Here is a 20943-nt window from a genome sequence, read left to right as displayed (position 1 = left end):
CTGGCCCCGCCGCCACCGCTGCACATCAGGGCAGTTCTCCCTGCGGGGGCGCCACGGTCCTCGCCTGCGAAGCAGCCGCTCCGCGCCCGCCTGGAGGCCCGGCTCCGACCGCGAACGCCCCATCGACTCCGGGAGCAGCAGCGAGCGCGGCCCCGGCTGCGGAGAGGAGGCGGCCACGCCCCGCGACCGCGCCCGGCGCCTCCTGCCTTCGCCGGCCACCCGCGCTCCTCGCCTTCGCCTCGGCGACGCGACGGCCTGCCCGCGCGGCAGAGGACCCCGGCCGCAGACGCAAGATGGCGGCGGCTGAGTGACTGACGGACAGAGCATCCCCGAGGCTTCGCTCCGAGAACTCGCCGACGGACTGACTTTGGGGGACGGCGAGAGGACGAGACCAGGACTCCGGGGTCGTTTGTGGTGATTGCTTAAAGCTTGCCTCCCGCGGGCATACTGGGGGAGAGTGTCTGCTGTCGTCCTCAGTCCTTGAGCAGGAGAGCCATAGGCGAATTCGTTTTTGTAAAATTGGGGTCCTTGATAGTTGGGAAAATGGCGATGACACTGTTGGAAGACTGGTGCAGGGGCATGGATGTGAACTCCCAGAGAGCGCTGCTGGTCTGGGGGATCCCAGTGAACTGTGATGAGGCTGAAATCGAAGAGACCCTCCAGGCTGCGATGCCCCAGGTGCCCTATCGAGTGCTTGGGAGAATGTTCTGGAGGGAAGAGAATGCGAAGGCAGCCTTGTTAGAGCTCACTGGCGCTATCGATTACGCCGCGATCCCCAGGGAGATGCCGGGTAAGGGGGGCGTCTGGAAAGTGGTCTTTAAGCCCCCGACTTCCGATGCTGAATTTTTAGAAAGGTTACACCTCTTCCTAGCGAGAGAGGGGTGGACCGTGCAAGATGTTGCCCGTGTCCTAGGGTTTCAGAACCCCGCCCCGGCCCCAGGCCCAGATATGCCAGCAGAGATGTTAAATTATATTTTGGATAATGTTATTCAGCCTCTTGTTGAGTCCATATGGTACAAGAAGCTGACGCTGTTCTCAGGGAGGGACATCCCGGGGCCTGGGGAGGAGACCTTTGATCCCTGGCTGGAGCACACTAATGAGGTCATAGAGGAGTGGCAGGTGTCCGATTTAGAAAAGAGGCGGCGGTTGATGGAGAGTCTTAGAGGCCCCGCCGCTGATGTCATCCGCATCCTCAAGACTAACAACCCTGCGATAACCACCGCTGAATGCCTGAAGGCGCTGGAGCAGGTGTTTGGGAGCGTCGAGAGCTCTAGGGACGCGCAGGTCAGATTTCTGAACACTTACCAGAACCCGGGAGAAAAGTTATCTGCTTATGTCATTCGTCTGGAGCCTCTGCTGCAGAAGGTGGTGGAGAAGGGGGCCATAGATAAAGATAACGTGAACCAGGCCCGTCTGGAGCAGGTCATTGCCGGGGCCAACCACAGCGGGGCCATCCGAAGGCAGCTGTGGCTGACCGGGGCTGCGGAAGGGCCGGCCCCTAACCTCTTTCAGTTGCTGGTGCAGATCCGCGAGGAGGAGGCCAAGGAGGAGGAGGAGGAGGCCGAGGCCGCCCTCCTGCAGTTAGGCCTGGAGGGCCACTTCTGAGTCCCAGGGAACGGGGCGTCCGTGCAGACCTAGATCACAGCTGCTTTCCTTGTCTCTGTGCTGTCTTATAGGGGTGTCTCTTAGTAAAGACTAAGGCGTGTTCTGTTTTCTGGGGAGAAGTCAGGCCTTCATATTTATGTAACAGTGGTAAAATTGTGCGCGTGAACACCCTGAGCTGCTACAAGGGAGTCATGCTAGCTATAATTCCAGGCAAAGGCTTGGACACAAGTGCTCAGTGCAAGCTGTCAAAGTAGCATCATCATCAGTTGTGAAAAACATGTGAACTTGTGACACTTCCTATCAAGTTTAATTAAATGTGAAATTGCATGTTCAGACGTTTAGCGTAGGGCCTGACTAACGCAAGAAGTGTTCAGTAAAAATGTGAACTGTTGTTTGTTACTAATATCGTGAATAGTTTTTGTGTTCACTGTAAATTGTACCTGATTTATGTTAATGGAAAGAAATGTGAATTAGATATTATTCAACTTTATAGTGCAAATTTCTTATTTTTCATCTTTAAACATCTGGATCAGTTTAATTCAAAAGTATTCTGAGACTATGAAATGGGGTGTTAGAAAAATACTGTAATTATAGGGCTGTGTAAATCAGAATTTTTCACTGTTCAAGATACAGGTATAAATCGCATGGGGAGGTTAATGTGAACCAGTTACAGTATCCGTTCCCCCATTTCAAATCTTTGTCACTGAATAGTTCTCCTTGTTCATACTGATTCCAAGTGTTCTAAATTTGAAGTTATCAAATACATGTATATGAATAAAAATATTTTAAAAATTCTATTGTCTTCTCATTTTTCTGACACGTATAAAAAATTTCAGTGTAATTAAGATCTGTATTCTGTTTTCTTAGGAAGACTTCCCCTGTTACTAAAAAAATCAGACCTCAATTATTTTATCTTTAAGCTTTATATCATACTATGAAAGTTTCAATTGCAATACCTTTTAATGTGTTCAATTGTGTGTGTTCTACCAGGCAAATGTTAGAAGGCTAAATAAACATAAGTGAATATTAACTTACTCTAACATGTTAGAAAATCCTGAAATGGGGTTTAGGAGGTTATATAGTTATGCTTTTTCTCCCCTTTAGGTCCCTTTTCAGCTGAAAATGTTTGTTTACATGCAGGAATAATACTCATTATCTGTGAAATGAGTGTTTCAGTTTTACAGCAGCCCTTTCATATCAAGAGGATATAAAAAGGGAAATGCGGCTTAAAAACGTTTATTTGGCTGCAGAGATTTAGTGACTGAAGATGTCCCTCTCGAGACTCCAGTAAATCCAGAAGTGATCACATGAACATGAGTTCAGTGGGGTTCCCCCAGTAACAAGGCTTTAAAATTATAGCTGACCTATGTAATAATCGTAAGGTAAAAAATGTATTTATAAAGGCTAATATTGATATATGTTCTAACAGATTTTTCTGTACACTCATTCATGTCCTCACGTTCCTTGGCTGTTCCTCCCTCACACTCTTCTCTCAATACACACATCTCCACATGTGTGACCCCCACAACAGATATGCAAATCCTCACTTTCCCCCATAAACATGTCCCCATTCCCCCTCCATTCCCAGTGGCATTGTGCTGGGTACACACACACTCCCCTCACGTCTCACAATCCTGTCTTCACACATTCACTCCCAGCTTACCCACAGCACTCCCTCATAAATGTACTCCCTCCTCTCTCCACACACACACTGCCACAGTCTCCTGCCCCTACCATACATTTTTATTTCTCCACACACATACATACATGCTCCCACTGGTGCCACACTCCAACCAGCCACACGTATATGTACACACTCCCACTCCACACACATACATATTACATTCATAACAAAAATAGCGGGTTCTTCATTTTGTCACCCAATATGTTATGGGCATCCTTCTATGTCTGTACATAGGGATATACATTCTTCTTATAGCTGCGGAGTTGATTGCATTTTAGGAGGAAGTGGCATCACTTACGATTCTTTCATTATATATAACAATTGTATATATCTACATATACATACATATATATTTAATACAGTACGTATATATGGTATAAAACAATGTCACGATTCTAGATGTCCATTCCTTGATCTAGAAAACAATGAACTAAAAAGAATAATGAGCTATTTATAAACTGAATCAAGGTTTTCTCTTTATAGGCTCAGTAATTAAAATCTGCGTTTTAAAGGACAGACGCAAGAAACATATCTTCATAACCAAAGAACTGTGGAATAGAGAAGTAGAAACCACTAAATTTCCTTTCTGTGACGAAAGTTACATTTGGCTGATAGCACAGAATAAGTGCTGGGAAAATGTGTAATTTTACTGCTGTTGCCCGGTTCTTCCTGTTTCTTGTGTATCATAAAGGGGCTCGCCAACGTCAGGTTATTCCAGACCACAAATCAAGGGCCTAGCAGCCAACCTTAATCCTGTACTCTTCCGGAAGTAAGGAGAGGATGAGGAATGGCCAGGTGCAGTAGTAACTTGCTGTCCCTGGAAGCACTCTTTCCAGGATCCTAATCATTTGAAACGGTGCCCAGAGAGCTTCTAGGAAAGACTGACAAACCCAAGAGACGAGATTACCAATGGTAGTGAACATCTGAAAAACAAATTTAGCATAAAGCAATGAGTCACTCTCTCTCACACACACAACCTGTGTGGAATATGTCATTCAAAGACAGAATTTCTTTAGAACTGGGAATATCATTGGAAGTTCACATAGTTGCTCTGTTAGCTAAAACTAATGGTCATGTAATGAAAAGAGAGACAAACTAATTTTTTTATAAAATAACAATTTATTACTATTTTAAAACAAGTCTCACAAAATAACATTCAGAAACAACATTTCTAAATAATTTAACACAATAAGTTTAGTCATAAAGTCATGCTACAAAATTCCTGCATATAAAAGATTATTACCAAAGTATTAATAGATGTTAAAATGTTCTTCAGAATGGAGTTGGTTCTAGAAGCCAAAGATTCTGGAATGATGCTCGTGATCATGACTGACAGCCAGGGAGAAGGAGCTGCTATCTGTATGTTCTCCACAGCTACCAACTCACCAGTCTTTTGATGGGATCGATCCCTCTAGGTAATAGCACCTCAGAGGCAGGTACCCTGCTGACCAAAGAAGCAAAGAACGTCCCACCCTCATAACATTAGCCACAACTTAATTTAGCCAACATCAATTAATTTTAAAAATCTAGACATGGGAAAGATAACTCACAAAGTTTCTATTCCGAGTAGAATTCTATTTGACACGTCCCCCAGAGGCATGCCTGTCTATACAGCAGACATGGAAGATGACACCAAGTAGAGAAATAGGGAAATCCTGACTCTGATGATGTCAACAGACAACTACCGCTCAGGAGGGCTTAGAACGAGCAAGGATGAGGTTTGGTTCTCTAACATCCACACGCAGGCTAGGTGTTTACCCAACTTCCCTTTGGGAGTACTTTCCACCAACATCCAGTTCATAATTTTAAAGTGCAAATCTACTGAAAAAATAGTTTACTCTCCCCCACCCCTTGTTAAATTTGCTAGATCATAATTTGGTTGGCTGGTTCTCCTCTAACCCACGCGATATGGGAAATGAACTAGAATCCAGTTATGACTTCTGCAAGTGTCAGGTGAAAATTTATCTTAGGTCAGAAAAAGGTAAGAGTCTAGTTTTTCCTTTCAGTTTTCTTCCTTTGCAGTCACTGGTTTATAAAAAGACAGGAATAGAGACATAGATGAGGGGTTTCTAAAAGTTTAGTGATTTCTTTTTAAAACATCCTTAATTTTTTTTAATTGCACCTATTTTATGGTTTAAGCAAAAAGCCTCATGCTAGAGTGAAGACAAAGGAATATGGTCAAGTTAGCTTTGTCAGAAGCACCAACTCTGCTATACTGAATCTTGGTTTATATTTAATTATTTACAGACACACTAAGCAGCCCAAATAAAGAAAATAGGTGCCAAAGGAATTAATTTCTGATGAAGGATAACTTTCAGGTCAGCAGTTAGTCTTCTCCCCTTACCAATACTCATGATGTAAGGTCTTTGTGAAAGGACAGTCAGACTGCAGTGAGAGACACTAACTACTCATGATAGATACTTTGACATTTCCTCCTAATTTTTTTAAGTTAATGGTTAAATCCAACCTTCCTAGGCCCTACACTTTTTCTATTTAGCCCTAAGAAAAATCCAAGTGGAAGATTCTGGGCCACAAAGATAACTACCTTCAACTCTACTTACCCGTCACCAATTCTGAGAATAAGTCAACAATTAAGAGTATCTTCTTATTTCTCCTTATTCTACTTCAGACCACCAGTGAAAGGGATCAGCAGAAGTACCTATTCAAGTCAAAATTTCTCTTTCCACCCAGGAACCACATTTAAGTGTCTTACACCACCTCTATTTGTGGAATGGATCCACTAACCATATCAAGTTATTGACCAGTTATCATGACCAGACATACTTCCGATCACATAAAAAATTGGTGTCTACACCAGCTAACTTTCATATATGATGACTAAATTTTATACAGTATTTTTTAATATTTAATGATGGCTACAGTCTGCAAATTTACATGCATTATTGGACAATGAATGAGCACTTGAAGAATGATGACCCATTTTCTAAAGTACACTCCAAACGTTAAACTTTAGAGAGAAAGAAAAATCTATCATAAAGTTAGATTCTGTTGATAGTAAGAGAGAGGTAGGTTAATAATCACTGTCCTAAGATAAACAAGAATGTTAAGAAAGAAAAGTTGAGAAAAAAATAAGTTGAACCTTCCAGCCCTGAGATTCTAATGTTATGTGGAAACTGTTAAAATGAGCACTACAAAAAAGGGAAACATTAGTGACCATCTCCTTCCATCCATGATTATTAAATACATCCCCTTCTCTCACACAACGACTCAGGTAGCACATGGCTACAGAGTGGAGGCAAATGGACCTGGACAAAGGAATGCTGGTTTAGAGCACTGGCTTGGCTCTCAACCACAGGCGAATTTGTTCTCACTCCTCCGCCACAGGGGACAGATGGCAATGTCTGAAGACATTTTGGTTGTCACAATTGGGGAAGATGTTCTATTGGCATCTCGTGAGTAGAAGCCAGAGATGCTGCTAAACATTCTATTAATACACAGGACAGCACCCCCCCCAACATTATCCAGCCCAAAATGTTAACAGTGCCAGGGTTGAGAAATTCTGGTTTAAAGGAACAAACTTCTATTAACAGAGAACAAAAAAACCTTTCAAGGCCTCACCAGGTAACACAGCCATAAGCTTAGAGTTAGGGAACATAGAAAAGTTTGATTCCTTGGCCAACTGAAATCAAATTTTCTGTAAAAAATTAAAATACTGGGCTGACTCCAGAGCTCTACCATCATTATAAAAATAGAAGAAATTTAAACGAGCCATTAAAATGGCATAATGCTTTAAACCAGGAGCACGGAGAGAACCCATTCCAAGTAGGTCAAATATCGAATCCAAGAAGCATAAAACAAAGGCATTTAATATCAGTTAAATTTGCAGCAGTAAAGGATGATTTAAGGAATGATTTGAGAGAATATTCTCAACTTATTCATATACCCTATTTTCCATTTTCTAATGGCATGGATTCTGGCTTCAATACCAAGAAATGGACGCATAGAAGTCATTCAAATATTTGCTGAGTGGAACTGAGTATAAATTTTGTGTGAAATAAACACAGACAAGCTCCTTATATTTCTCTGAGACCTACCAGTAATTAAAAGATATCAAAAAACAAGGAGAAAGGCCAGCCCCATGGTGTAGCAGTTAAAGTTCAGTGTGCTCCAATTTGGTGGCCTGGGTTCATGGCTTTGGATCCCAGGCACAGATCTACACCACTTGTCAGCCATGCTATGGCAGTGACCCACATATAAAGTGGAGGAAGACTGGCACAGATGTTAGCTCAGGGCTAATCTTCCTCAGCAAAAAAAAAAAAAAAAAAAAGGAAAAGAAAAGAAACAAGGAGAAAGAAACTTAGTTTCTATATTACAGAATTCAGGAAAAACAAACACCAACACTGTAAGCCATTTTACAAATAAATTCAATATGAAGTCATCCATTCTCTACTACCATATTCACTTCCAGAATAACTTTTAGAAAATATACCCATATATAGCAATATGGCTTAGATGCCCACTAGATGAAGTGCAAACTACAAGTAAAGAAGATCTTCTTCCCTCTTAGCTTATGGGCCTTCAACATCACTGAGGGGACTGCTCATTGCCTCTGGCTCACAAAAGAAATACCCAGAAGCTTTTGTAGAAGCCAGTCAGAGTAAAGATTTCTTCCTATCAGATTGTAAGAAAGAGTTGAAAGGAAGCTAAAAAGTGTGGGACTAATTTTCCCTCCTGTTGTTTGTATTTAGAATTGATTGTCGAAGCAGTGATCCCTTTTGATCAGAGTGACTCAGAGAAATCACGTAATTCCTGCTTAAATGATAGCTAAGAACTTCTGAAATTCAGGACTACTTACGCAATCACTTTTTAAAAATGACTCCCCTCTTTGACTTTATACAAGAAAATAGGGAAACAAGAATCAGCGTCTCCGACCGAGGGACTTGAGGCACATACTGGCAGAGGCCTCTGACTTCTTTCTGCAATCTATCAGCGCTTCCGTCAGGGCCTGCTATGGGCTTCATCTCGTTACTGACTGCCATATCTTGCACTTTTCAAGAATAATTTTTTTTCTTATATGATAAATTCTAAGCTCTGCATCCAACTATTGCTTTGCAATTTTGAGGCTAAATCACCTACAATGCTTTACAGAGGAGGCAATCTTCAAAAAATTGTCATTTGTCTGGGATCCCGTAATGAAAACACCTCTTCTCTTTTCCCTTCACAACCACTTACATAAGCCATTTTAAGAGCTGTTTAATTTAAAACTTTTCTAAAAGTATATTTTGAAATACTAAATTTCATTTATTGAAAGGTACCAAATTCAGTCTTTAAGTTCTATACCCTTATAACAATCACTTCTCCCAACATGATGGTCAACAGACCAAAGTTAATTATCAGGGCAAATTTTGACATACATGAATGGCCAACATTTAGGCTAGGAATTCAAACATAACTACTGCTTATATATATTTCCTCATACAACACATAAGGAACTATAAACCAAAAAGTGTGCCTAAGGTCAGGTCCACATGAGTAAGATGGCCACAGTATTGGTCAAAGGAATGATCATGACAGTCATTTTAACCACTGACCTAAATCACAGAATGACTGACTGTGCACAGTGACTCAAGTGGCCAAACATGTAAACGCAACCTAAATCCCAGTTGACAATCCACATATTTTTGGAAAAACAAATAGGTAAATGTAACATGGGCTATAAGGCCTCCAAGATGTTAATTTTCCTTTTTTCACCATAACTTTTCCAACTGAACTTGGGAGTCTTGGTTCCAGGGCTGCTGCTGTATTTCTAAGAGGAACACTTCCCATCACCATGCTGCCTTCTGAACCACAGGCACGACACACTTGTGCTTCTGAGTCATAAGGAGATGGACCTTCAGGAAAGATGGTCTACAGATTCAAAAGTTAAGTATATATATTTAAATGTCTGGCCTGAAAGAAAGCTAAACAAACTGAATAAAGAACCACATTTGTTCCTTTGTTGTTAAAAATGACTGGTCTATATAGGTTGCAGTGGACGGGGCCACGAAGTACATAATTGGGACTGAAGACAAAAATTGGAAGTTTGTAGTTTCTAAGAAGAGGACTAGAATATACAGAGTTGAGGTTACCGTTCTGGGGGAGGAACATTGAAGAGGTTAAGAAAAAAATAGATAAGAATGAGAGATTTGTTTTATCTTAAGAATGTTTTGCCCACACAGAATCTTTAAAATAGACAATTATACAAAACTTATCTATTGTTCTTACGACATTTAAATAAGTTAACATAAAGCAGAAAACGTGGTGTTAGTTATCTTCTTCCTCATCTTCTTTAATTACTGGGGTACCTAAAATGAAAAAGAAAATTATTTCTGGTCATTTGCAACAGATTCTTAAAATTCTAAATGAAATATTTTCCTGTTAACCTGAGAAGCTCTGAGATGCTGTGAAGTATGCCATAAAAATAAAAAAATTTTGTGGGGCAGGTCCCATGGTGTAGTAGTTAGGTTCGTGAATTCTGTTTCAGCGGCCTGGGGTTCATGGGTTCGGATCCTGTGCACCGACCCACACATCGCTCATCAAGCTATGCTATGGCAGTATCCCACATACGAAATGGAGGAGGACTGGCACAGATGTTAGCTCAGCAACAATCTTCCTCAAGCAAAAAGAAGAAGGTTGGCAACAGGTGTTAGCTCAGGGCCAATCTTTCTCACCAAAAAAATAAAAATAAAAAAATAAAAATTCATAAATAATCTCTTTAATTTCAAATTATCCAAAAAGCCTCTGAGGAGAATTCTGAAATGGATTAATGTAAGCACTTATGAATATTTGGCTTCTCAAATGCAGAATTGCAAATAAAAATGCCTACAGGTGCCAGGCAGAAAAATAAAGCCCTATACACACTAAAAAAACTTTGTATGTTAAACACAAAGAAATATTCTTCATTTTTCACAATAAAATATGCAACCCAGTGTTTCCAGAAATCTGAATTTTTATGTTACTTCCCCAAATATTAAACATTAGGGATAAACTGGAAAAAAAATCCAAAGAACCAAAGCACAGAAAACAAAACAAATCTGCAGGCTCTCACTGGGTCAAGGGCCACCCATCTTCTGAGCTCTGGCATTTGAATCCTGCCCACAATCCGACCCCAAACAACTATTCAGTCTTAACTCTTCAGCTAGTCACCTTCCACTCCAGCTAAACTGATCAACTCACTGTCTCCCAAACTCATATTGCACGTTCTTACCTCTGGACTCTTGCTGAACAAAGTTCCTCCATTTTGGAACGCCCTCCCATCTCTCGTGCCACCTAAACCCTGCCCTTCATCAAGAATCCACTCCAGTGCCTCTTCCTCTGTGATCCTTTCTAAATGAACATTCACGGTCTGTATGGCAGGGGCAGAATTTTACATCTCTGTTCTCCCCACAGCATGTTTGCGGGGGGAGAATGTTTTATTGAAGGATAATATACACACAAAGTGCATAAATTATATGTGTACAGATTGATAAAAGTAAATAAAGTGAACATATCTGGTAATCAGCACCCAGATTAGGAAAACATTATCAGAAACCCCAAAACTTCCTCAGACCCCCTTCCAGTCACTATCCCCCTACAAAACATATACTCTGTCCTAATGTCTAACACCATAGGTTATTTTCCCTGTTTTTGAAATTGATATGAAGGGAATGATAAAGTATGCACTCTGCATCTGGCTTCTTTTGCTCAACACTATGTTTGTATGATTTATCTATGTTGTGTGAAGTTGTAGTTTATTCATTTCTATAATGTTTCATTGTATGAAATGTCATAATTTATTTATTCTATTGTTGATGAGCATTTGGGTTGTTTCTAATTTATGGCTATTAAAATAGTGCTGCTATGAAATTCTCATACCTGTCTTTTGGTAAACAAACATATCCTTTTCTTTTGGGCATACAGCTTGGAGAAAAATTGCTGGGTCATAAGAGATATGTGCCAGCCTGGTGGTCTAGTGGTTAAGATTCGGTGCTCTTACCCCAGCAGCCCTGGTTTGTTTTCCAGTCAGGGAACCAGACCACCCACCCGCTAGTTGTTATACTGGCGGCTGTGTGTTGCTGGGATGCTGAAAGCCATGTCATCAGTATTTCAAATACCAGCAGGATCACCCACGGTGGACAGGTTTCAGCGGAGCTTCCAGACCAACACAGACTAGGAAGAAGGACCTGGCCACCCACTTCTGAAAAAATTGGCCATGAAAACACTATGAAAAGCAGCAGTGCAAAAAGACCAGGCAGTATTCTGCTCTGCTGTACACAGGGGCACTAGGAGTCAGAAGCAACTTGACAGCACTAACAACAATCAGGAATGTGTATGTAGAGCTTTTGTAGATAACGCCCGTTTTCCAAAGTGGTTATACCAAGTTATATGACCATCTGGCAGGAGAGTTGCTCTACAGCCCACTATAATTTGGTATAGTCTAGCTTTTTCATTTTAGCTTTTTCAGATCCCTCAGTTTTGCTTATAAGCAACAGAAGAGGAGCAAAAATAGGCAAGTTAGCTGCTGTAGCCATCTCTGTTCTGGTCTATCCCACTTCTAGGGGCTGTTCAAATTGGCCTGAGGTCAATGTTTGGTCCAAAAGGCTAAAATGTGGCTTGGTCTATTCAGGGTCTACATGATAGGTTCTGCTCCATTCTTAAGGGAAGGAGTTCACTTCCTGTGTACAATCCTGAAGGACATAAATACAAATGATTCAAATGACTTCTAGAGTCCAACCAAAGGTGAATACAAAAAGGCTGAAGTCTAAGACTCTAATGTCTCTTTTTTCTAGTTTTTAAAATTGTGAAATATTCGTTCGTACAAATACAAAATAAACAATTTAAAGAGTAACAAAACCAATGCTTGTATACCCATCACCCAATTTAGGAAATAGAACATTACCAGTATCTTAGAAACCTGTTTGCCTCTTCCTGATTATTCCTGTACCTCCCCACAAGAGGTAATTTACTGTCTTTGTCATTTTATCCCTAGGTGTGTATCCAGAGAGAAAAAAGGGGAACATTCTGCATGATTCCATTTATATAAAACTCTAGAAAATACAAACTAAGCCATAGGGACCAAAAGCAGATCAGGGATTGCCCTGGGAGGGACAGGGCAAGCAGCAGGTGGGAAGGATTACAAAGAGGCACAGGGAAACTTTTGGGGGTTATGTATATGTCCATTATCTTTATTTACCTGGCTTTATTAAGATATGATTGACATATAACATTGTGTAAGGTTAAGGTGTAAATGTGATGATTTGAAATACATATATATTATGAAATGCTTACTACAATAAGGTTAGCACATCCATCACCTCATGTCACCTTTTTGTGTGTGTGTGGTGAGAACTCTCAAGGTCTACTCTCTTAGAAACTTTCAAGTATACAATACAGTATTGTTAACTAAAGTCACTATCACATGTTCACTATCTTAATTGTGAGGATGATTTCAGAGGTATATATGTACGTCAAAACATATCAGATTATACACTTTAAATACGTGCAGTTAATTGTATGTGAATTACACCTCAATCAAGCCGTTAAAGTTTTTTGGTGTAGGAAAAGAGACTTTGACATCAATAATTCTCAATTGGAGGAGAGATGAGCACATCTCTTCCAGGGAGGCATATCAGAATCCCCTGTAAAACTTCTTCACACTATAGACCTCTTTCACTCTTTCCCCAGAGATCTGAAATTTCCCTCCACAGGGATGTAGCCCCATTTAAGAACAACCGCCATAGTAAGCTCAGGTGGATAAAAGGGTTGAACACTGAGCTTTAGATAGAGGTGGTAAAGAAGAGACACAGAATAGGAAGGATAGAATGGTAGGGCAGGAGAGGTGGTGAGCAGGGGAGAGAAGAGTTGAGGGACAAGGAAGCTTCAATCATAGACGACTAGGTCCTTTTGTTTTGAATGTGAATATTGTATGAGTTCGGTGATGAAGACAATGAGGAAAACATGCATTTGGTACATGGTATCATGATGATGATGATGATTATAATGTAGCTGGATATTACTTATTTGTTTCTTCTAAATATCTTCCTTTCCCGCATTCAATCAGGTAGGCTAGTCGGCTCTGTGCTTCATTGCTTCAGGGACAGTGTGGAAAGCAGAAACAGACCATCAAGACTTATTGGCTTTGGTCTTTGAAAAGCCTAAGAAGATCACTGAGAAGATAGTTTCTGAGAAAATGCAGAAAGATGTGGCAAAGAAGCAGGGGGATAGTAATTCTCCTTGGACTAGAAAGATATTGCCCTGGGCTGGCAGAAAAGAGGGAAGTCTGTGGGTTCTGGAACAGTTGGAATCCTGGCCTGGCTTCCTGATAGCACCACTGGGAGGAGGCAGGACCCAGAGAAGTCTGTGACTATTATCATTTCCAGTTTTTAGATTACAAAAGAACAAGGTTTGGTGAGATTAACTAGCACAACGACAAAAAGCTATGAAGCGGTAGAAGTGGGACTTGAACCCAGTCAATCAGGGATAGCTACTGACATTGACACCTATCTTAGATATTGGATAATTAAAACTGGGGAAGAGGGTGACAGAGAACACTACAATTTTGATCCAGTTGTGAAAAAGCAACTGCTTATCATTTATGTCTAATTATTCTGCAAAATAATACCTTTGTGACTTGAGAATAAACCCAGTTTTCTTGTAAGCTTTTGGTCTACAGATGATCTTATACCAGTCTAAATATCCTAGGAGTTTTCCTTCTTTGGGTCCTGGCCCAAACCCAGACCATCAAATTTCCTGTGAACAGAAGTGGCCTTGGAGATTAGAGACAACCTATCATTTTCTTTAGTTTTACTCCTTTTCAAGATTCCATGTCACAAATTCAACTCTTATGGCTAGAAAACATTTCCAAGCTGGTTCCGAGTCACTCACCGTCCAGCTTTTTCAGTTTGGGCACTCTCTTGGTTGCCTCTTCAATCCAGTTGCCCTCAGAAGAATGTTTCTCTTCCAAGGGATTGCCTACAAACACCAGGTCTTCCAGGCAGGGCAGTTCTGCTAGCTTTACAAATTCAGCTACAAGTACAAAGAATACATTCCATATTAAAATGGCAAGTTTCACTATTACGATTTTGGGGGTTGAATTCCAATATCACTAGTTCTCGGCTTGTGACTAATCAGAACAATTCACTTTTTAAGATTTTCAAGGAAGTGAGGGAAGCTAAACCATATGAAGTCATTCTCTGAAGATACATGGAAAGGGGAGGGAAAAAGAAAACATACTTCTACCTTTGCCAGCCTAAGGATGGGATAAGAAGAGGAGCTAAGGTTCAGAATCAAAAGAGCAGCACATCAATGAGCAGTGACAGGTCTTCTCTCTGTCGTACTGCAGCAGTATGCGCTAGGCTAAACTGCTTTTGTCTCTGCGCATTCCCTCACCTTTAATTCTTTTTTTTTTTTTTAAAGATTGGCACCTGAGCTAACAACTGTTGCCAATCTTCTTCTTTTTTTTCCTGCTTTTTCTCTCCAAATCCCCCCAGTACATAGTTGCATATTTTAGTTGTGGGTCCTTCTAGTTGTGGCATGTGGGACGCTGCCTCAGCACGGCCTGACAAGTGGTGCCACGTCCGCGCCCAGGATCTGAACCAGTGAAACCCTGGGCCGCCGAAGCGGAGTGCGCGAACTTAACCACTCGGCCACGGGGCCCGCCCCTCACCTTTAATTCTTAAAGCAACTCATTCAAACCTCTATTGCAGAACTTATCAGTTTCATAATTATTCCCTTATGAACTAATCTTCCCCACTAAGCTGTGAACTCTGTGAGGGCAGGAATAGTGTCCTATTCAACTATGTATCTCAAGAGCCTGGCATAGCTCACGGCACATAGTAGGGTTTTAGTAAATGCTGAATGGATAATGTACAATAAAAAAGCAAAGCAACAGAGACGTCAAAAAGGTCTTCCATCCAAGAATTATTAAATTTCAACTGATTCCTTTCAGCCTTTGATAATTTAAATTTTTTTCATGATTAACATGACCAGGATCTATTCCATTATAATCATTCCAAGTAAATATTTAAATTTAAATTTCAAGCGCTGAGCTGAAATACAGGAACTCCTACAGCTATTTGCCTCTGTGCTTAGAAAAAAAAGTCCCCATTTTGCCTCCTGTCCCCTATGGGCTATTTCCTATAGACAGGAGGTAGAAGGTTAGCAAGCCTCAGCTTACCCCAGTCCTTCACCAGGTTATTAGACATGTAGAGAATCTTCAGTTTCTTCATTACATGGATCCCTTTCAACTTCTCAATAAAATTGTAGGAGATCCACAGTTCTTCTAATGTGTCCCCGACGGCTTCCTGAAAAAGAAAGCAATCTGATTTACATGCTTATTTTTAAGCTTTTCCTTCTGCCTCTTCCTTATAAAGATAAAGACGATGGCCTTCAGAGAGAACTGAGACCCACCTGTCCACTGGCAGGAGAGCTGAAGGCTGTGTGGGAGTTTTTTCTCATTAAGAAAGCCAAGTAGAACATTCTCTTCCTCTCTCCAAACTGATCTGAACTAAGAATAGCTATTGAAATCACCAAGAGGGGAAATAATAGCACTATTTTATCACTTTTATTGAATGGTATAGTTTTCAAATTACTTCCCTCTACATTATATTATTTGATCCTTATAATATTTAAGATGGGCAAAGCAAAAATTTTATTTCTATTATAGAGAGATTAAGGGCTTTTTCTAAGATTACAATGTTATTAAATAGTGGAGCTAGGTCTAAAATTCAGGGTTTTAAAAAAATATTTATTATGGAAACTTACAAACATAAAAAAGTCAAAAGGATTTTATAGTAAATATCCATATATCCACTACCCAGATTTCTACTATTGAACATTTTACTATCCTTTTCCTACCACATGTCTGTCCATCTATCTATCCATCAATTAATCTTATTTTTTTGATGTATAAAATTCAGTTTAAAATGCACAGTTTTTCCATTATAGTATAAAAATTATATCATTCTCTTAAATGCTAGACATAATCAATGGCGGCACAAAGACTTTTCCTTCTTTTACAGGCATAAATGTAGTGATTATTTCTTCCTTAAAAAACAAAAAAATACTAGGCAGGATCAATTAAATGCTCAATCCCCTCTTAACCTAAAAAATTTACCTACATCCACACGGTAATGTCTAGAATGTGAGGCCCAGGTCTACGTCCTGGTAACTGCCCCTTCAGAGAATATAGACAGAATAAATGTTCCCTGGATAAAGATCCTTAAGGGATTTTCCATTCTGGTGGAACCAAGGCAAAAAGCTGAGAATGCAGTGGCCTGAGTTATTTCTGTGTGCCATTCCAACTCCCACGACTCATCTTAGTTTCAGCTTTCTGGGTAGAAGAAACAGCAGTTTCAAAGTAACAGAAACGTTTAAATCAGTCCGTCCTGGCACTCTTATATCAGAACTTCATGATTTCACCAAACGCCCTCAGCTATTATTCTAATATAATCTCCCAAAGGATCTAATTAGTATATCATATATATCTTTCAGAAGAGGGGAATAAGGCTTCAGATAATTTAAACTTTATCGCATACATATTCATTGCACTGCATCCCCATCCATCTCATTTCTCCAATTTAGAAACTGTGAGATAGCAGAAAAAATACTGATTAAATACTGATTAGAAGATTTAGGCTCAATTCTGGGTTCTGCCACTTATTTAGTCTCATTCTACATGTGCAGATGAGGACTCTTGGTCAATTTTTACATAGCCAATTGATCAATTCTCCAAATAGCCATTTGCTGAATTGACTCTTTTACTGATTTACTAAAAAATTAACTACTTAAAAATGATAACAATCCATTTTAGAGAGGATTGGCTAGAAGGATCTTTAGATGGGATAACTTTTGAAGATGTCTGTGATGCTTTGTTCACTCATTTGATGCATTAATTTAGTTTTAGTTTAGCTTTCAGCCATTTCAATGGAGCTGTTTTGCCGTAACCAAATTTCAGTGCATTTTTGGACTTTCTTTGGGAATAGGACTTTGCAGAATGAGATTTTCTTATGTATATTGACTTACAAATGTTGCACAGATTTTGGATACCCAGGGCGTAGTTCTGTCTTTCAAAACATTCTCAAGCTGTTCCACTGTCTTCTGTACTTCCATGAATATAAAGATTTGCTAATCAGCTCAATTAGATTACTTTTTATGGGTTTTAATCATCTAAGAAGTGATCAGTGTCTAAAATAGGAAACTCACATTCTACAAAGATGGACTGACAAATCCAACAGCTGAGATGAAACAGCTGCAGTAAAATTAAGACTAAAATCTTAAAGAAAATTGCAAAGGGTGTTGAAACCATCCCAAGCAACACAATTTTCTATATATTTGTAAGCAGGTAATAAAGACAAGATTTTGGTGAAGCAATCTGGTGAATATCAATCAGTAAAACCAGGCTAAGTTTGTGTGAATCAATTCAGCGAAATCTGCCATTCAATAAACTAGTCCTTTGGAGAACTGGACCTTGAGTGAACAGGCATTTAGCAAACTGGTCTGCTTCTCTATGTGAACAAATAATTTCTCTTCTTAGTTTCTTAATCTGTAAAATGAGGAGGTTGGCACAATGAGATACCACCTTACACCCATTAGGATGGCTACAATCAAACGAACAGAAAATAACAAGTGTTGTCAAGGATAGGGAGAAATCGGAACCCTGTACACTGCTGGTGGGAACAGAAAATGGTGCAGATGCTATGGAAAACAGTTTGGTGGTTCTTCCAAAAATTAACAACGTATGATCCAGCAACCCCCACTTCTTGGCATGTATCCAGAAGAAGTGAGAGCAGAGTTTAAAAGAGATATTTGGATACTCATGTTCATAGCAGCGTTATTAACAATAGACAAAAGATGGAAACGACTCAAGTGCCTGTCACAGATGAACGGATAAACAAAATACGGTATACATTTATATATATATATAGATATACAATAAAATATTATTCATTCTAAAACCAAAAGAAATTCTGACACACGCTACAACATGGATGAACCCTGAAGAATTATGCTAAGTGAAATAAGCCAGTCACAAAAAGACAAATACTGTATGATTCCATGTATAAGAGGTATCTAAGAGTAGTCAGATTCATAGAGACAGAAAGTAGAACGGTGGTTGTGAGAGCTGGGGGGAGGGAACAATGGGAAGTTATTGTTTAATGTGTACAGAAGTTCAGTTTTATAAGATGAGAACAATTCTGGAGACGGATGGTTGTGATGGTTGTACAATAATGCTAATATACTTAATACCACTGAACTGTACACTTAAAAATGGTTACCATGGTAAATTTTATATTATGTGTATTTTACCACAATAAAAAAATGGAAAAAGAAATGAGGAGATTGGACAAGAAGTTCTCTAAGGTCCCTTTCAGCTATTAAAGTTTATGATTCTTTGAGGTCAGCAAACCATAATGAGTACTGAAAACAAAAAAGTAAGTATCTGTTCTGTGAACAGGATCATGTTGATGGTTGCAGGAGTTGGAAGGGCTTAAAGGAGTGCTGTAAAATCTCTATTTTGAACCACACAAAATGATGCATTATTATTGTTATGATTGCTTTGTATATAAAGTAATGAATTGAGATAACATACTGACCTATAAACAGTTAAGAACCTGACCTGTAAACAGTTAAGAACTGCTTGTATGTGGTTTATTACAAGACAAATATACAAAAATAAATAGCTTTTATTTTATAAACAGGAAGTCAGTAGAGAGAAATCACCTCATTCATCATAGCAACAAAACATTATAAATTTCCTAGCAATACCTTTTCGTATGAGAAATGTTCAAGGCCTTATAGGAATTAAAACTATAAAATCCTACTGAAAGACATAAAAAATCTGAATAAATCTGCCTGTAAGGGAAAACTCATTTTATAAAGATATCAATTCTCTCCAAATCAATATATGAATTCAATACAATTCTAAGACTTCCAATGGGAATTTATTTTTATGAATTTGATAAGCTGATTTTCAAGTTTCTCTTCAAGAGTAAATGTCCAATAAAAGCCTCAAACATTTTTAACAAGGAGAGAGGACTTGTCCCAAGAGGTATCAAAACATAAAGCTAGGGACTGGCCCGGTGGCGCAGCCGTTAAGTTCGCATGTTCCACTTCAGTGGCCCAGGGTTCGCCGGTTTGGATCCCGGGTGCGGACATGGCACCGCTTGGCAAGCCATGCTGTGGTAGGCGTCCCACATATAAAGTACAGGAAGATAGGCCCGGATCTTAGCTCAGGGCCAGTCTTCCTCAGCAAAAAGAGGAGGATTGTCGACAGATGTTAGCTCAGGGCTGATCTTCCTCAAAAAAAAAAAAAACAAACCCATAAAGCTAATGAAAATTAAGGTAGCATGATATTGAAGCTGGAATATATAGGTAAAACCACAAACAGAAAGAAACTTGACCATCCAGGAACCTACACATGCACGTACAAGAGTAGGTGGCATTTCCAAACAGAGGGAAAAGGGGACTTTTCAATATATGGCAAACCATTTGGAGGAAAAAAATAAAGTTTGATACCTGCTTCATGAAACATGTAAAAATAAACTCCAGATGGATTAAAGGTATAAACTTTAAAAATTTATACTTAAAAATACTATAGAAGTACTAGAAGAAAATATAAGACTATTTTTATAACTTAAAAGCAAAGACCTTCCGTATAAGATACAAAACACATAAGTCATAAGGTGAGACAAATAAAAAATTTAAAACTCCATATGGCAACTATGAATAAAGTAAGAAGACAAGTGACAAACTAAGAGAAAATACATTTAATAATTCTGAAAACTATCTGCATTAAAGTGTAGTGAGGAGTCTGCAATCAGCTTGCCTGGATTTGACCACCTTGGCTAAGTCCTCTGCCTCTTGACTCCTATTCCCTCCTGTCCTCCTCTCCTTCATCACCTTCTTTTTTGTTTGGTTATCTATTCATCCCTAGATGGACATTTGTGTTGCTTCCACTTTTTGGCTATTGTGAATAATGCTGCTATGAACATGAGTATACAAATACTTTGTATTTTTTTGGGTTGGGAAGCATTAGTTTTTTTAAATTTAGTGAGTAACATACAAGATAATGAAAAAAAAATCAAACAGTACAAACAAGTATAAAAAGACAAGTCTCCTTCTCACCCCACACCTCTTCCCTTCCCCAGAGGTAACAGCTATCACCAGAAATATCCTATGCACATACATGCACATAGCAAAATCCATTTTGCTTTTTTTCACTTAACAATATATCTTGAAAATTACTCCATTTAAGCACATACAGTTAAGTCCTACCTCATTTCCCCCCATGTATATTATTTATTTATTTAGCTAGTCTACTACTGATAGACACTTAGTTGTTGCCATCTCTAATACAAGCTATGTTGCAATGAACATACTTGGCTCACTGTCTTTGTTCACGTATGTGAGTGTGAAAGACTCCTACATAGAGAATAGTTGAGACAAAGTGAATACACATTGAAGACCGTGATAGCTAATGACAAACTGGCCATCTCAGCAAGTGTTTAAGAAAGCCATTCACTGTACTTGGGCAGTTGAAACAACTACCTAAGCCTCAGTTTCTTTATCGTAAAATGAGGACATTATCTACTTGTTGTAAGTTTTAAATGACATAATGCATGTAAAGAGTCTGCTACATAGTTAAATGTTAACTGCAACAACAATAATAATAACAT

The 20943-nt window shown here is 39.4% G+C and overlaps 2 protein-coding genes across 2 annotated transcripts in view; one reads left to right on the top strand and one right to left on the bottom strand.

Moving 5' to 3' along the window:
* Positions 1-543: 543 nt before the first annotated feature.
* Positions 544-2400, top strand: PNMA1 (PNMA family member 1). The gene has a single exon (XM_008534802.2). The coding sequence runs from the start codon at positions 544-546 to the stop codon at positions 1603-1605; it is 1062 nt and encodes a 353-aa protein (XP_008533024.1). The 3' UTR covers positions 1606-2400.
* Positions 2401-4388: 1988 nt separating this feature from the next.
* The window catches only part of DNAL1 (dynein axonemal light chain 1), a 39393-nt gene continuing 22838 nt past the window's right edge, over positions 4389-20943 (bottom strand). Inside the window, exons 6-8 of the mRNA XM_008534800.2 lie at positions 15444-15570; positions 14153-14293; positions 4389-9594 (exon numbers count right to left, since the gene is read on the bottom strand). Of these exons, the coding sequence (XP_008533022.1) occupies positions 9554-9594; positions 14153-14293; positions 15444-15570 (309 nt within the window). The 3' untranslated portion in view covers positions 4389-9553. The remainder of the gene's footprint in view (positions 9595-14152; positions 14294-15443; positions 15571-20943) is intronic.

This window comes from Equus przewalskii, chromosome 25, assembly GCF_037783145.1.
Source record: "Equus przewalskii isolate Varuska chromosome 25, EquPr2, whole genome shotgun sequence".
Taxonomy (NCBI): domain Eukaryota; kingdom Metazoa; phylum Chordata; class Mammalia; order Perissodactyla; family Equidae; genus Equus; species Equus przewalskii.
Note: the sequence above shows the minus strand (reverse complement) of the source record. Positions and strands in the feature narration are given on the sequence as shown.

What these genes read in the sequence shown, in the direction of transcription:
- PNMA1 (XM_008534802.2), top strand. Translation starts at nt 544, where the DNA reads ATGGCGATGACACTGTTGGAAGACTGGTGCAGGGGCATGGATGTGAAC.